This window comes from Panthera uncia, chromosome A2 (assembly GCF_023721935.1).
Source record: "Panthera uncia isolate 11264 chromosome A2, Puncia_PCG_1.0, whole genome shotgun sequence".
Classification (NCBI taxonomy): Eukaryota; Metazoa; Chordata; class Mammalia; order Carnivora; family Felidae; genus Panthera; species Panthera uncia.
In genome coordinates, this window is record NC_064816.1 from 44,596,315 (window position 1) to 44,613,700 (window position 17,386).

General features: G+C 42.9%; 1 protein-coding gene across 3 annotated transcripts in view; it reads left to right on the top strand.

The window, feature by feature from the left end:
- Window positions 1-17,386, top strand: part of ITPR1 (inositol 1,4,5-trisphosphate receptor type 1) — a 331,898-nt gene that overhangs the window by 10,800 nt on the left and 303,712 nt on the right. For 2 of the 3 annotated variants that reach the window (XM_049640899.1, XM_049640900.1), the window contains exons 3-4: window positions 11,761-11,868; window positions 16,738-16,808. In XM_049640899.1, the coding sequence (XP_049496856.1) occupies window positions 11,777-11,868; window positions 16,738-16,808 (163 nt within the window). In that variant the 5' untranslated portion in view covers window positions 11,761-11,776. Of the gene's footprint in view, window positions 1-11,753; window positions 11,869-16,737; window positions 16,809-17,386 lie in introns of those variants that run through there. The other variant, XM_049640901.1, reaches the window with a different exon arrangement.

Consider the following 17,386-nt stretch of genomic DNA (forward strand, 5'->3'; position numbering starts at 1 on the left):
TATGTCCTCCACAACAAGGAATTATCTGCACTAAAATGTAGCCCTCAGTAGCCCTGAGGTTGAGAAACTGTCCTAGACTGATTTTTCCCAGACTAATTGAGACACTGCTCTCTCTCTGAGGATGTTCATCAAATCCGATTTGTTGGTTTTTGTTTTTTGTTTATTATTATTATTATTTTGGTGGTTCAGGTTGTGAGCAGAGGGGTGTCTCTTCAGGCTGGGGATGACTTTAACTTTTTAATAAAATAAATACCACTCTTCCCCCACTTCCCCTAGGTACTGGCTTTGGTTTCTGGAGCCCTGTGATCTATTTGCTTTGTTGTTGTTTTTTAATGTATGTTTATTTTTGAGAGAGAGAGACAGCGTGCGAGCACGGGATGGGCAGAGAGAGGGAGACAGAATCTGAAGCAGGCTCTGGGCTCTGAGCTGTCAACACAGAGCCTGATGTGGGGCTCCAACTCACAAACCCTTGAGATGATGACCTGAGCCTAAGTCGGATGCTTAACCAACTGAGGCACCCTGGTGCCCCTATGGTCTATTAGCTTTGGCTAGTACACGGCTGTGTGACCTACAAGAAGTCACTCAGGTTTATTGTTGTTTGCTTTTTCCGCCTGTAAAATGAGGAATTTCAGCTAGATGATCTCTACCCACCAAATAGAAAATTTTCTGACTGCCAACTTTGAGCTTTTGATTGGCTTTTCTTATATTGGCCTGGGAGAATAGGAAACTTGAGAGCACGTGTCAGAATTGACATCTTTGCTGAAAAATAGCCATGTAGATAATGTACCTTTTTCAAGAATAGGCTATTTAGTGGGCATGTTTGTGAAAAGGCACATAGGTTTATCTTTGTGTGCATGTGTTTATCTCTTGTGTGTCTAATGAGCAACATTTAAATTAGAGAATTGCTCTGAACTGCTGATTTACAACTGCTCTTTCTGAGATTGTCATAGAGGGCCCTGCTTAAAGTTGAAACTTCTGAGTTGGTGACTTCCTTTGGGACTGTCTGAAAACGAAAGCAGAATGCAATTTTCTATCCTCCGAGAGAAGTGCTTTTTGCAATAGAATAAGTGGTCTCCTGATGGGACACTGCATTTCTGAGGACAATCTGATTAGCCACTAATAGGACCAGAAGGCAAGCAGGGGGCTGCACAAACATGTGTATGGTGGGGTGGGGGGAGCTGCCGGCCGGTGTCCACCTCAGAAATACCGTGTTTCTGCTCCTCGTTTCACAAGAAAGATGATATCGTCAAGTCTTTGCTCAAAGGAAGTTCCAAAATTAACTGTGAGAGTGCCCAGTTACAGAAGAGACGGTGTAAAAGAGCGCCTCTTTCCTTGTCTTGGAAAAGTCCACTGTGAGTGTGGTAGGTTTTCTCTTCCCTGTATTTACAGCCATATTACCATATATGTACCTGGGTTAGGGCATCTTAAGGAGGCCTGTGCTCCTCTGGAAGGAGTGTCCTTGGCCTCCAGCCACGAGATTGATCAAATGCCGGCAACTCTTCCTTTTTCTGTGCACACTCTTGCTTTCCCTCTGAAAGGCCTTGTGGTTTGCCTGGCTTGGCCCATGGGGGGCTGCTTGACCTGACAGTGAAGTGCTTCTCTTTTGTGTTGATGGCAGCTGTGGCCCCCAGGTCTTATCTGTGTTCCTGGAAACCAGCTGCCTGAGGCCTGCTGAATCTCCAGGAGCTTTTAAGTCTTTGTGCATGAGCCTTCTCTTTGCTGCCTAGCTTGAAAGGAAGCCTTTTGATTTTATTCATTTTAAGCAATCATTTTTAAAGCAAGCAGCAATAAAACCAGCACTAAGTCTTTGGCAGAGGCCTTCTCTTTTTTAGGAGGTGGAGATGATGTGAATGTGCCAAGAAAGAGCAGAGAAGGCTGATGGATTTCCATTGGCTACCTTTTTTAGCAGAAGAATGGCTTTTCCGAGTACCCTGTGCTTTGGGGCCAAGTGGCAAAGCTTAGTGACTGAAGGGTAGACCCAGAGGGGGCTATGGAGGTGGGATGCTGTCATTCATTCTTCACCTGGCTGTACTTTGGGGGTTTGAGTTTTACTAGGAAGAGTGGGAAGAACCTTCTGCTGGAGTTGGCATTGACAAATTCAGATAAATGCATCACACAGTGTGTCCTTTGTCTATACCACTCATCATGTGGACTTGCTGGTTGATAGGATTAATCCTCAACGGATTGTAAGCCCTAAAAAGTTTAGTAAGAGTAGTTTATGAGAGTTGAAAATACAGCAAATTGGCAGACAGGAATAATCCCAGTAAACAGGAATGTTTCCCATCTTTTACTTTCTTTGTGCTAAGCAAGCCCATTATTTTCTTTTACACATTTGAACCTCAAAACAGCTTTATGAGGCAAGCTCTCATGATCCTCATTCTGCAGATGAGGGAACTGAGTTCCAGAAAGAGCAAGTAACTTGGTCAAGATTATAAACTTCCTGTCACACTTAGCAATAAAGGCAGACTTTTTTTTTTTTTTTAACGTTTATTTATTTTTGAGACAGAGAGAGACAGAGCATGAATGGTGGAGGGTCAGAGAGAGGGAGACACAGAATCTGAAACAGGCTCCAGGCCCTGAGCGGTCAGCACAGAGCCTGACGCGGGGCTCAAACTCACGGACCGTGAGATCATGACCTGAGCCGAACTCGGACACTTAACCGACCGAGCCATCCAGGCGCCCCTAAAGGCAGACTTTTTACCCTGGCTTGGGGAATGCCACTGGCCCGGGCTTCTTCTTCTCTGACCTTACCCCGCACTTTCTTTCTTTCCCCGTTAATGGTCCAGATGTTGTGGCTGGCTGTCTTTTTCTTGAACTTGCCAACTTCTTTTCTGCGCACAGTGCCTTTGTACTAGCTATTTGCTATGCCTAAAATGCTCTTCCACCTGATTTTTTTGCATGATTGCCTCTGTCTTGACTTTCAGGTCTTAGCTTAAATGTCTCAACTTGCTCTCTCTGACCAGCCAAAAGTAAAATGTCACACAGTTTTAATTCTCTGCCTAGTACTTAACACTATCTGATTGGTTGTGCCTGTAAAACTATCATGAGAACCAGGACCTGGACTGTCTTCTTTTTACCTATGTCCCACACACCTGGAGTAGGGATAGTGCATGGTAGGTATTCGATAAATTTGTTGAATAAAAAGGTGGTTTCAAATCAGGGGGTTTTCTCTAAAGTCTTGGATGTTGTATGTTTTGCATTTTAGTCCTGTCCAGTTTTTCATGTTTATGCAGTATGAGTCGTGAGCACATAGGCAGTGTCAAACCAGAACTTAAAATTTATAGTAGCATTTTTCAAAATTTTGGGTCTCAGGAACTCTTGACATGCTTAGAAATTTCTGAGGACCCCAAAGAACTTAGGTTTATGTGAGTTAGAACCATCTGTACTTACCTCATTAGAAATTAACACCAAGACAATTAACACTGAGACAACATGAAAAATAAGCCAATCGTATGTTAACACAGTAACATATTTTTAATGAACAATAGCTATATTTTCCAAAAAAATTTTTGCAAGAGAGTGGCATTGTTTTACTTTTTTGCAAATTGATGAATATCTGGCTTAATAGAAGATAGCTGGAGTCCTGTATCTGATGTATTTCCACCTCCAGTCTCTTCTGACATCTCATGTCCTGCAGCCTCTGGAAAACTCAACCATGGTGTGAGAGATGGAGTAAAAGGCAAATGGTGCGTTGGTGTTATTATGAAAATAGTTAGGACTTTGAAGAGCCTCTGAAAGGGTCTTGGGTTGAACTCCCAGGGGTCCTTGGGTGTCATGGAGAGCTACTAGCTTATAGAGTAGCCAGGTAATTTGAAAGGTGGGTGGTGCCATGGAACAACTCAGAGACTGAGAACCTGAAGGCTTAGGTAGCAGGATGCAATTGATTGTTCCTAAGTCTGGATATTGAATCAGAGCTTTTTGTTTAGAAATACATGCATGGGGATACATTGAAGCTGTGTTTGCAAAACAAACACAAGAAAACAAAACAAAAAAACCCCTTCCCAGCTAAAGTGCTGAATTGCAAAGGACCCTGAAAACTTGGAAGCTAGTGGTACTTGTTTTAGGTTCATCTTTTTCAGATGAGCAAGATTATAGCAAGCATTCTAGAAGTTCTGCAGTGGGATGGGTCATTAAAAAATAATAAAGCGTGGGTTCTTCTCCATGTCTGAGAATAGTAGCTTCAAATATAACTCTCTTTATAGCTGTTACTCTAAACCCTTACTTGGTTCTCCTTGTAGCTTTTGGACTCAGATGAAGTTGTGTTCTATAATAGAAATTAGATTGGCTTAGTGCTTTATTGGTCTCAGATATTGTCACAACTGGTCTTAAAGATACCAAGGTGGAGGCTGTTAAAAATAGAAGAGATAATCCCTGCTAGCCAGCCATTTAAGAAAGGCAAATGATTACAGTCCAGGCCTCTGGGGGGTATTTTGAACTTCTTGGGTAATGTATATAAGATTGTGAAAGTTCAGGTAATTGGCTGGTAAAACACACAGGGAACTTGGACCTCAGGAGATGATTGGTGCCCTGGAGGGCCGGTGTGGCAGGGAGGTCCTTAGTTTCTGACACCAATGTGCTTGGAAGGACCTAATTTAAGGGCAGACTCTGTGGGGCTTTTCTCCTTCCCAATTACTGTTTAGCCCCAAGGCTCAAGTGGCTTCATCTTACTTAAATAAAGGAGGCTTCTTGCTTCTGTGTGTCCATAAAAATCTTCAGGTCAAAATATTTTGGTCCCTGGCTTTGGGGTCCATTACCTGGTATAAATAAAGCTTCTGACTTCCTCCTTTGCCTGTCTAGGATTAAGTGATACCTTAGGTAACTTCTTGGTTAATGAAAGTATTCTAATTTAGTCTCATTTCAGGAGTTGCTAACTTCTAAATTCTGAATTGTGTGTAGGCGAAAATTGAGTTTTTTTTTTTTTTTTTTAGAAAAATGAATATAATGCAATTAGTTAAGTGTGTGCGGGAGAAATAGATGGGAAAAATTATAATAAGTGAGTTTTCTGGCATAGTCAAAGCTTTTAGCAAAAAGGAAAAAAAAAGGAAACTCAAAACCTATCTTAATGCTTAAAATGAAACGAATATACTTCTTTTTCAGTGAGGCTATGATTTAGCCTGTCTTCACACCGAAGTGAAAGAGGTTCTAAATATTGAATTATTCCTTTGAAGATGTTTCCACCTCATCTCCTCCTTGCCTCCCACAGGGGCCTGATTTGATGTTAGAAGTGGGAATGGAGTTGAGGTCTGACTGTCTTGGGTTTGGTGAGTTTGGGGGCTGAAAAGCAACAGTACCTTGGATGACCTGTGCAAGTACTGCCCACCTCCTAGGCTTACAGAGATTGAAACATTTCTGAGACATGTTTATTCGGATGTGTTTCCAACAGTGCTGGCAAAGTAAGAAGCATATATCAAGTAGAAGAATAAGTTATAGACAGAAGTGAGTGAAGGCTTTGGAGGAAGAAAAGTGAACTTTTCCATTTCAGTCTCATTCGAAAATACAAAAATGGGTGTTTACTAAAGGCCATATATTGGGCTGAGCACTTTGTGTGGATTATTTGTTTTACCTCTCTTGGTGACCCTGAGATAGGAAGAGTCCCTCCTCCTCTTTTTTTTTTTTTTAAATGTCTGTTTATTTTTGAGAGAGAGTGCACATGCATGCATGGGGGAGGGGCAGAGAGAGAGAAGCGGGGAGACAGAATCCCAAGCAGGCTCCACACCGTCAGTGCAGAGACTGAACTAGAACTCGAACCCATGGAACTGTGAGATCTTGACCTGAGCCGAATTCAAGAGTTGGATGCTGAACTGACTGAGCCACCCAGGCACTGCTCCTCTCTTCTTTTAATTGGTTGAGAGAGCTGAAATTCAGGAAACTTATGTCAGTTGTCTAAGCACAAGAAGATGGAATTCAGACTGAAGTGTTCTGTTTCTAGACTTTTTGGACACAGAGGGGATGGTCATGGGGGGAGGGGTACTTTCTGCCAGAGACAGAAGTTAAAATTTTGTTTCTGGCTCCCAAATGTCCTAGAAATCTGTTGAAAAGGTCTAACAGACCTCTATTCTCTACCCTTGCTCCAACAGTGTCAACTTGATTTTCTTTAGTTTTAGGAAAACAATCACCTAAAAATAGTTTAAATTCTTTTAGGTAACAGATAAGATGACATGATTACATTGGACCCAGATGTGCTTGTCATGTCCCAGGTGCTGTACAAGGAAAGGAAGAACTCAGCTCTCTTGTCCTCATGAGCTTGATAGTCTAGAGGTGAAGACAAGTAAATAAGCAAACCAGTAAATAAGCAATTTTAGGACAGTGGTAGTGCCCAGATAGGGTAATTAAAGTACCGAGTAGAGAAGAATGTCAGGCAGCAGTTACAGCGTGTCCAAAGGCACAGGGCATGTTGGGGGATCCGGGAGAATGTTCATCATGGCCAGAGGGTAAAAGGTGGGTGGGCAGTACAGTGAGACGAAGAGGCGAAGGTAGGCAAGGACCAGATCATGAGGAGTCCCAAATCTCTTTGGAATGTTTTAAGCACAGGAATGACATGGTCTGATTTACGTTTCTAAAAGATCATGCTGGAAAAAAAAAAAAAAAGATTTTGCTGGCTTATGTGTAGAATAGATTGAGGGGCAAAGAAGGATTCCCAGAGAGTCTTTATGGAGCCCATTTGTCAATGATCCTGGCTGAGGTTTGGGCGGGAGTAAAAGAGTTACAAAGAATTGGAGGATTCAAGAGAGAGACTAAAACTTAAAATCAGTAAGATTAGATGCTCCTACTTCATTACTTGCTAAATATTTACTCAGCACCTACCATGTGCTAGGGATTGGTGAGAGGAATAAAGTAGTATGCAAAACATCCCTCAAACCGATGTTGGCTTAAACTAGGACAGGGCGTGGGATAAGGATGAATGTATTCTAGGCCTGAGTGAAGAGCATGGGCAAAGGCCTTGTGGCAGGGATAAGGCGAGGGAAGACTAGAGGTGCTACCAGGCGTTGTGGAGGTAGATGAAGTGGGTGGGGAGGAGGAGAAACAGATTGGGGAGATAGTTGAGTTCTTTCTGGTATATTCAGGTACTGTCAGTATCCAGGAGCTGAATCCCAGTAGTTGTTGGCCTTGAGGTACAGATTGAGGAATCCTAGAAGCCCCTGGAGCCAGCGGGGGTGGGGTGGGATGACCCAGGGTGGGTGTAGAAAAGGCAAAGAACAAGATTGTGAGACCACAGATGTGGAGGACTACGACCTCTGGTTTCTGTTCCTAGGAGATCTCTGAATTTGTGTGTTTTTATTCCCACCTTTCTTTTGAGTGGAATCAAATGTACCTTTTCCTTATACATTGCTCAGGTTTCAGTGGACAAAGAACTGAAGCTGAGCCAGTGGGCAGTGTAAGGCTCCTGAGCGTCTCACAGAGGCAGTGAGCCCCCTTTCTGTGCCCTGGTCCAGCCACCCTGGGAGAATCCTATTTTAAGAGGTGCATCAGCCTGTCAGAGCAGTGCTGGGAGGTGGCGGGGTGGGGGGGCACAGTAGTTGCCTGCATACATTGCACTTATTTCCTGCAGGTGTTTTGCTGACTTGTTGATGCACGTGATCTTACTGAACCTAGTTGAGGGAGCTACTCATATTATCCCCATTTTATGGATGAGGAAAGTGAGGTTTAGGAAGATGAGAGAGCTGGCCTGAAGTCCTAGAATGACGTGGTGGCAGAGCTGGAGGTGCCTGGCAATCTGACTCTGGAGCCTCAGCTCCTGTCTGCCCTTGGGTGAGGACTGCTCTGGAGACCAGGCCATGTCTGGAATCACCCAGGATGATGATGCTCTGCAACCAGAAGCAAAGTCCTAAGGAGATCAGAGGGCGTTCACATTTTGAGAGGTTTCTGAGCATCGGGGAATAGACCAGTAGCAGATTTTCTAGGAGATTTTTTTGTGCAGGGGACACAGGAATATTTCCTAACTGGGCTTTTTGAACCTGGAACCATTTCTGGAAGCATTTGAACCCTTGCCCAAACCATCTGAACCGTGAAACATTGCCAGGTGTTTAAGCAGAAGCAAGGTCATCCTTAGGAGTCATGGTAGGGGGATTCCATTATTGGGCAAGAGATGGAATTACACACTTTATAGGTTCCCTCCAACCTTTATGCCATGATTCTGTTTATTTGGAAAGACCACAATGCTTTGTGATTGGGAACTGAGCATAATTCCATAGAGTTCAGGTTATTTTTAATAGGTGAATTAGGGAGGATAATTATTTTCCCTAAAGTGAAATATATTGTCACAGATCATCCAGGAGTGCATTTGTTAGGATACCCACCTGATTTTTTATACGGGGATCCTTTGCTTTGCTGAGTTTACATTTTGAAGTCCTAGAATCTTTCAGTTCGACTTCATCTGACTAAAAAATAATAAATAGCCAGCATTGAGTGAAAGTCTACCAGTCTCTGTATCAGGTACTTTTCAGGCACTATTTCATCTGTTCCTTACCATAATCCCTTGCAGTTAAGTGTTATCCTCATTTTACAGATGAAACAAAAACAGGTTTAAGTGGGCCGGATGGCAGTGTTGAGATAATAATAATAGCTTGCACCCAGAAAGAAGATTGGAGCTCTGCACCTGACCATCCGAGCCTTTTCGAATATATCGTGGACCGACTCACAGTTGATTAGCAAAGAGCCCTGGGTGTCGTTAGAGTGTTTCACCTATCAGGGTCTTGCGGATCAAGGTTGGCGCTGGCTGTTTTTGTATTAGGGGGTCCCCGGCCGGGAGCACTGGGTACTGCTGTGAGAAGTTGGCTAGCACAGATGGTCCAGGATCAGATAAAGAGACAGGTTCTCCCACCCTGTTATAAACAACAGGAAGTCTTCCAAAAGTTTGCTCCCACGCCCATCACTCTCTGGCTGACTTTCCCTCCAGGCTCCAGAGGCCTGTTCTGTTGACTTTCCTGGCCTTTGTTTTTCCTTCTAGGGTAGGGCTGATGATGGCCCCAGGACCTTTCCTCCCTCTCTCCCTTATCCTTCTCCTCTTCTTACACTTAACTAATGATAGATGAGGGGAGACCTCCAAAGCTTTCCAGCCAGACCAGTCCTTTTTGAGGGGACCTACGTCTTGAGGCCCTTAGGGAAGACTCTGTAGCGCCTTCCACTTCCCGTTTTTGGTTGTTTCTTTAAATTGGGGACCCCTGGCAGATTTCCCAGTTGAGGATCATTAACTATGGTGGACATACTGATCATTGTTTTCTGGGAAAACTGTAAAATATGGCTAAAGTTGACTTAGTTGTCTGCTTAACAAACATGGTTGGGAAGAAGGTTAATTTCCTTTTTTCTGACTTACCAAAGTGTTGTGTGGCCATGGTAGAAAAATTAGGGAACACCGAGGTAGAAGAACTAGGAAACATAATTGTACAGAACACAGAAATTCAGGTCTTCATAATCTTAATAAGGATGGCTGATGTTTTCGTCCATGTTCCAGGGGTCATTGTTGATGAGAAACTCTGCTTAAGACTCTGATGTGACTTAAAACCCTGGCCTGGGGCATCTTCACATCTCTGGATCTTGGTTTCTCCAACAATAAAATGAGAATAATAGTTGTATCCACTTCATGTGGTGGTCGTGAGGATTCAGTAAGAGAACATGTGTAAAGCCCTTAAGCACCACCGTGAGCCTGATGATGCTTGATAAATGTTAGTCATTATTAGTTGCAATGGTAGCACTGCCGAACTGTGCTAGAGAAACACTGTGTTCAGACATCTATTTCAATTATCAACTGCAGGCGATACTGAGTACATCATTCCAGAACACTGAATTATGTCTGCTTCTTTCCATTAGGGACCTGGAATCTTTCAGTAAGGTAACCAGGAGGTGAGGAAAGTTGAGAAAACAGGGGTCACACTGCTATTTACTGGCCTGATCTCCACGGGGGCCAATTTGAAGGGCAAGCCCAAAAGGACAGAGTTAGGCCCACTAGACAAGGCCTCCTTGACTGAGCACATCCCTGCTCTCCTGTATCCAGGCTTCTCCTGTGTCCTTCTGGGAGGCCAGAGTGTGAAGACACAAATTTGGTCTGGCTCAAAATTCAAACAGAACTTGATTTCCAATAATCAGTCCCAGACGTATGTTGACTTGCTGACCCCTTATGATGAGGCTTTTAAATATAAGCACATAAGGGAAATATTAAAGTCCTTAGTGTTTTCCACTTGTGCAGCTTTTTCAGGTGTTATTTAAAACACTGGTTTGCCTTTTAGGTACAAAATAACCAGTTAGGAAGAAATAACAGACTTGATTCTGGAGAGTGGGTCTTGGCTGGCAAATTGTCCCTCTACACATGACTTGTGTGTCTTTCCACAAGGTTTACAGATGTTGGCTGTTTTTTTTGAGAATGTGTTCTCACTTGCTGTCTTTCTCAATGCATAAGTTCATGTTCAGTGAAATGTTCCTTCTCTTGCTATATCTGGGTTGTTTGGAGGGATTAGTTTTTCCTTGTAGATTCTCAAGCAGTGAACTGAGGTTATTTAACAGTTCATTTTTAGCACCTGGCACTCCTGCTAAGTAGGAGAAATGCTTCCCTAGGTTTCCTGATGATCATTGCTCCATGATTTTAACCAAAAGAAAACTTGGTGCCCAGAAGGCAATTCCAGAAGAGAATACTTTTCCACGCCATTACAAGTCTTGTGGCTTTGCAGGTGAATGATTTCTAGCTGGGGAGCTGGAGTAAAGACGTTGGAGAAGATGCTTAAGAGGCTCTGGGTTTGGAGGAGAGATTCTGGAAAGACTCGGTTTACTCCATGCATCTACACACCAGATGCCTGAGGAAGCCATGGGGTGTTAGCTGGGGTCCACACCAGCGCACTGTTTTCCTACATAACTGAGCTTGTTTTTTAAATGTCAAAATTTTTATAATTGGCTCCCACTCCTCAATATTTATGGCCCTCATGAAAGCTGTGCCTATGAGTCATGTCAATATTTTTGTTGGTGTGTGTGTATGTGGTGTGTGTATGTGTGTGTGTGTGTAATGACTTCTGGGCTGTGGAGAGATTTCCTGGAACTTAAGAGTCTTTTCTAGGACTGCCCCTAACTAGCCGTTATGTATTCCTGACCAGGGTTGTTACCTGACCTGAGCCATCTTATTCTTACCTGCAGGGTTTGGACCAGGTGCTAAGATCCTTTCTCCCCAAGTGTTTGGGTGAAGGGTAAGAAGGGTAAGAAGGAAAGAAATTGAAATAGCATTTGGATGAAGTGGGTACAGTTGTTGAATTTTTAAAAGGCCACTAGAGGTTTGTGGTATTTGTTACTAGGTTTCCTTTTATTAATTTTGTTGCTTTGGTACCTCAGCACAGGCACAGCCAGACCCAAGTTTTATACCAGGTGTTTCCTTCTGACTTCACATTGCCTGAGGCAGATTGAATATGTTAATGTTTCATAAGTCAGACTTTCCAACTCCTTAATCACTGCAGAGTTATTGGCTGACTTCCATGCAGTCTTTATATTCACTATTCATTATCGAGGGTCCTCAATTTGTAGAGTTGGATTTGGGTGTGGTTTTGTTAGAAACCAGCGTTATTGTGGTTGGAATATCTTGAAATAAATGATATATGGAAAAAAATGTTGTTGCATATGTCCTTGCTTGGCTCATTTAATTGCCTGCCTGTCACACTCTCGTTTAAATTTGACTTTTAAGTAGGGCGCTTCGGAAAGTTGAGCTAAGCCAACTCTCAGTGACTCTTTTCCCCCCTCTGAGCATTTCTTTCCTTCTAATAACGTTGCATATTTTACTTTGTCTAGGCTTTTCGAGAAAGACATGTCTGACAAGATGTCTAGTTTCCTACATATTGGAGACATTTGTTCTTTGTACGCGGAAGGATCGACAAATGGATTTATTAGCACCTTGGGGTAAGAGTGCCTGATTTCTTGTGTTGCAGGTTTTGTTTAAGACCTCATAATGCCAGCTTAAAAACTGATTTTTCTAAGATAAGAATGTTACTATTTGACTTGGCTTTTCTAGGAGCATTTGGAATCATAATACCAAATCTCAGGTTAGCCAAGTTTACCTCTTACACAAAAGTACTGTTTTCTTGTCAGTTCTGGAAGAGCAAAATCTGATTAATTAGGACTCTTACAATTCAGAATTTACTATAATTTCCTATTCACATACAAGGGGGAATCATAAGGGGAAAAGTGTGAAGTGTATGGGATAAAATTTTAATACTATTTTATACAGACCTGAAAGAAATGCTTTTTAGCTTTCATAAAAACTCTTATTTTCTTTGTTTTTTAAAGTTTATTTATTTATTTGTGAGAGAGAGTGCGCACGCACAAACAGGGAGGGGCAGAGAGAGAGAGAGAGGGACAGAATCCAAAGCAGACTCCAGGCTCGAAGCTGTCAGCATAGAGCCCAAGAGGGGAGCCCAAGAGGGCTCAGACTCATGAACTGTGAGATCATGACCTGAGCCAAAGTCGGATCCTTAACCAAAGCCATCCAGGCACCACACAGTTGTATTTTCAAATGTCATTTAAGCGAAGACTAGCACTTCTTGGATGCTTATCTCTTTTCTTTGAAGTAGAACCTTTTCCTAGTTTACTTATTTATTTATTTTCTTTTTAAATTTTTAAATGTTTGTTTATTTTTGAAAGAGAGAGCATGAATAGGCTAGGGGCAGAGAGAGGGGGAGACACAGGATCTGAAACAGGCTCTGGGCTCTGCCTACAGCACAGGGGCCTGAACTCCCCAAGTGCAAAATCATGACCTGAGCAAAGTCAGACGCTTAAATGACTGAGCCACCCAGGTGCCCCTAACCTTTCCTATTTTAAATTGATGTACGCATTTGAGGGGCACCTGGGTGGCTTGGTTGGTTAAGCGTCTGACTTCAGCTCAGGTCATGATCTCACAGCTTGTGAGTTCAAGCCCTGCATTGGGCTGTGTGTTGACAGCTCAGAGCCTGGAACCTGCTTCAGATTCTTTGTCTCCCACTCTCTCTGTCCCTCCCCTGCTCGCACTCTCATCTCTCACAGATGAATAAATGCTAAAAAATTTAAAAAAAATAAATTGCTGTACGCATTTGAAAATTACATATTGCACAAAGTTCTGTAAATGAGATTTTTGTTCTTTTGTGATTTCTTCAATTTTTACCCAACTTGTAAGAGTGTAACTACATTCCATAATGTCCTTATTGGATGATCTTCTCCCTTTTCCTCCTCCCATTGTCTGCAAGAGGAAATGAGAAGTGAAATAGCCCCAAAGGCAGAGAGAAACAGAATGGAGAATCAAGATGGTTAACTCCAGAAGACAAAGGAATGGTCTTGATTGTCTTTGTGTAGAAAGTAGTTAGGCCCCAGGGTGGAATTGTTGAATTTGGCAGGAGCTGATCTCAAATGGGGGAAGGAAAGCCAACAGCTTCTCCAAGAACCTTATTCTTATAGCAGCCAGAACCTCTCTTTTAATAACAGCTATTATTGAAAGCATGCTTGTTCTCTGGTATTTGTGCAGAATGGATATTCTCAGGCTGTCATTCAGGTCACTCTAGCCTCAAGGAACAAGTTACTTCGGATGTAGAATCTTAGTTAGCTCAGTTGGACCTTGTTGTAGAAAATGTTTGTTTTCAAAAGTCATCTTGATCACCAAATTCACTAAGTGTTTGTCAGTTCTTACTTTTCTTAACCTCTCTACACCAGAGACCCACCCTTCACAACTTCTGTTCCGTGGCTTTTGGCTAAGAGGCCTTCCTGTTTGTGCGTCTCCAATTGCCCGTTTTCTCTTCTTGGCTGAGTCCTTCCTTTTTCTGTTCCTCATGTTTGAATCTTGGATCCTCTGCTTATTTCCCAGCGATGGTAATAAATAGGAGTAACCCCTTACAGGAGTCCTATGGATGTTTATAGCACTGTGCTCCGTACTGTATATACATCTTGCCTTTAATCCCCAAACACCTCTTTAGAGTGAGCATTATTATTATTCCTCTTTATGGAGGCAAAAACCTCTGAGCTTCTGAGAGGTGAAGTTATCCGCCCAAGGTTTCACAGCTGTGAACAACCTTGACTCCAGGACCAGTGCTCGTAGCAGTTGCCTTGAGAGGGGTAGACTTTGCATTCCCTACCTTTCCTGACAATCTGTGTTGTCAGGCAGAATCGGCTCATTACCTTCCTCGCTGTCTGCCCACAGCTCTTACTCCTGTGGATGCCTTATTAAACCCCAACCCCACCTTATGCCTCATCTCTCTATGGCCCTGATTTCTTTTAATGGTGCCATTGCCCTTCCAGTCACCCAGGCTTACTTCCAGTTGATAGCTGAGCCCACTTGTGGCAGCCCCTGAAATCTTAGTGCTGCCTTTCCCTTTGTCCTCTTCTTCGAGAGCGTCCTTTCTTAGAATTTTTATGAGGTACGAGTTCTTTGCTTTATAAGAGTTTCCCTCAAGTATTATAAACAAATTAATTATAAGGTTCCTTCTCACTTTTTCTTAAAAAATTTTTTTTTTAGTATTCATTTTTGAGACAGAGACAGAGCACAGGTGGGGAAGGGGCAGAGAGAGAAGAAGACACAGAATCTGAAGTAGGCTCTAGGCTCTGAGCTGTCATCACAGAGCCCGATGCGGGGCTGGAACCCATGAACTGTGAGATCATGATGTGAGTGGAGGTCAGACACTTAACTGACTGAGCCACCCAGGTGCCCCTCCTTTCTTTTTCTCTAATGTGAAGATGGCCCATTTTGAATTTTGGTCTCTACTACTTACCTTAGATGAGTTTTTCCTTGGTTCAAAATGGACTTGGAAAATAAAGTTTGGCCTTCTTCTTCCTTTTAATATTTGTTAACATTTATGGGGTACTAGTTGTGAATGACAGTGAATGACCACCAGTTCTTGTAGAACTTGGCATTCTAACTCCCCAGTCACATTCCATTTGTATAGATGGCAGTTATCTCCCACCTGGCTGTCTTGACTCACTGAGCTTTAGAACTTGAATCGGACCTTGGAGAGTCGGGGTGTGTGCACATGCTGTGTAGAGGTGTACTGCAGAATCACCTGAGGAACTTGTTAAAATTAGAAGTTCTTGGGTCCCATCCTGGAACACAGCTTTAGTAGGCCTGGGTATGGTAGGGACCTGGTATCAATATATTTTATAAACAAATGGAAAGTCTGATGAACATATCCCTATTTGAGAATCCTTGAGCCCAACTCTTTGAGTTTTACAGATAAAGGAACTGAGACCAGGAGGAATCAAGTAATATAGTCACAGTCCAGCTGCTAGTAGATGGCAAAGTGCCATCTTCAATTCATTTGTCTTCTGGCTTAGCCTGGGGCCCTTTCTCCTACCCCTTGTCCTTGTTTGAGAACTTGATGAGTATTTAACCCAGCTGTACATTAAATTCCAAGACACTCCCCCAGTTCACACATTATATCAGTTCTGGTGGCATTACTGTATTTACATTCTTAGGGGCTCCAGGTGGGAGTTGGAAATGTGCACATTCTGCTCGATTTTTGCATAAAAGCTCAAGCCATTGACCACACTGTTGCTCTTCTTGATGGAGAAAGGTCTTGCGTCTTAGAGTTGAGGCAAGCTGCTGGTGGGCTACTCCAGTCACTTTGATTCACCCACTTTGATGCACCGAGCGCCTTGCCTGGGCAGGAAGATGTACTAGGCTTGGGCATCTTTTGGATCGCACACATTTCTCTGCCCCCAGGGAGCTCATAGCCTCCTGCACCATTTGTGCTTCAGTCCAGTGAGGTAGGGAAGACAGGAGGAGAGTCAGGGAATGCCTGGTCCAGGACAGGCTTGGCAGGGAGACCTTCATGGAGAAGATGAGGGCTCTGAGTCAGTCTTGAAAAACGGTCCAGGAGGGGAAGTGGAATTTTGGAGGAAGCAGTGGTAAGAGTAAAGGCTGGCTAATGGTACCTTGCTTTTGGGAAAAAGAGCAGCACAGACAAATGGAAGAAACCCTGGAAATCCATAGTATATTAGCTGGGAGCAAGTTCTGTAGTCACTTGGAAATGACCAATACTAGTGTTAGGAACTTGGATAAGTCATTTAAACTTCTCACTCTCAATTTGCTCATCTGTTCAAAACACACAGTATTTTAAATAGGTTCTTCTAAAAGAATCGTGTAAGTTCGATTGGTCAGTCTGGATTTCTAAATACAGGGTCTGTATATAATTGCGGGCTGGTTATTTATAACTTTTTGTACTGTTCCCCACCTCTATTTCAATTTCCAGTAGTTCCATATGACTGTCTGCTAGCAGCTTCTCAGATGGCCTCAGGCACAGTTAGTTCCTGACTGAATTTTGTTGTCCTTTCTCTTAGAGCCCTTAGATTGGATTCTCTTCATTAGTTTGCCTTTGTGGCTCCTGTGCTAGCCTTGAGCTCCCTAAGAGCAGGGCCTGGTTCATATTTGTCCTCACACCTCAGAGCCCAGCACTGTGCCTGGCACCAAATGGGCCCCTCATCCACCATGAGTTGAATGCACTCACCCCTTGCTATCCCTCCCGACTTCAGCATTACTGCATGTTGTGCTCAAATCCATCATGGACGTGGTTAAGGGAAAAGAGCCATAGAAAATAGGAGGTTCATGTATGCATTGCAGAAGCACAACCTGGGATTGTGGATTAGGTTTAGCTCCCTGCATGGCAAACCTCTCGTGTAAACAGCTCCCTGGCAGGAGAACATGGCCATATAAGTTTTGCACAGGAGCAGCCCTGGATGTACAATTTCTGCATAGTGCTTAGGTTTTATTTTCTTAGACTTGGCCTCATAGAATGTTTATCTTTGTCTTCACAGCCTGGTTGACGATCGTTGTGTTGTACAGCCAGAAGCTGGGGACCTTAATAATCCACCCAAGAAATTCAGAGGTAAGTTGATGACCTTCCTGGAATGGGTACCCTGCTTTAATTGAAAATTCATCAAGTTTTGATGTTGCTGTGTGTGTGTGTGTGTGTGTGTGTGTGTACGATTGCTTATGCAGATGTGAGTTTAATAAGCAGTTGTAGGTTAATTTGCTTACATTTTTTTTAAAAGTATGATTTCAAGTCCAAGCTTTGTGACCTTTTGAAAATGCATAAATAAGTTGAACGTCAAGATTGGAATGGCTTTTATTAGAGCCTTCATGTGTATATTGAATGCATGTTGGTCAGTGTAAATTTAGCTTAAACGTTTACATTTGTGCAAGTATGTCCCTGAACAAGATTTATCGATCTGGTCACAAGGAACATGTGTCATTGAAGCAGATCTCGCTCTGCCTTAGGGGCTCTGGTATTTCTAGATGCTTCAACCTGGAGTGAGGAGTTCTTGATTATTGCACTTATTTTTTGAAGTAAAAGACCTCCACATGACAGCCTTACTACCAGAAGCTCCCCACCACTCCTGGCTTGCTTTTCTTTTCTTTTCTTTTCTTTTCTTTTCTTTTCTTTTCTTTTCTTTTCTTTTCTTT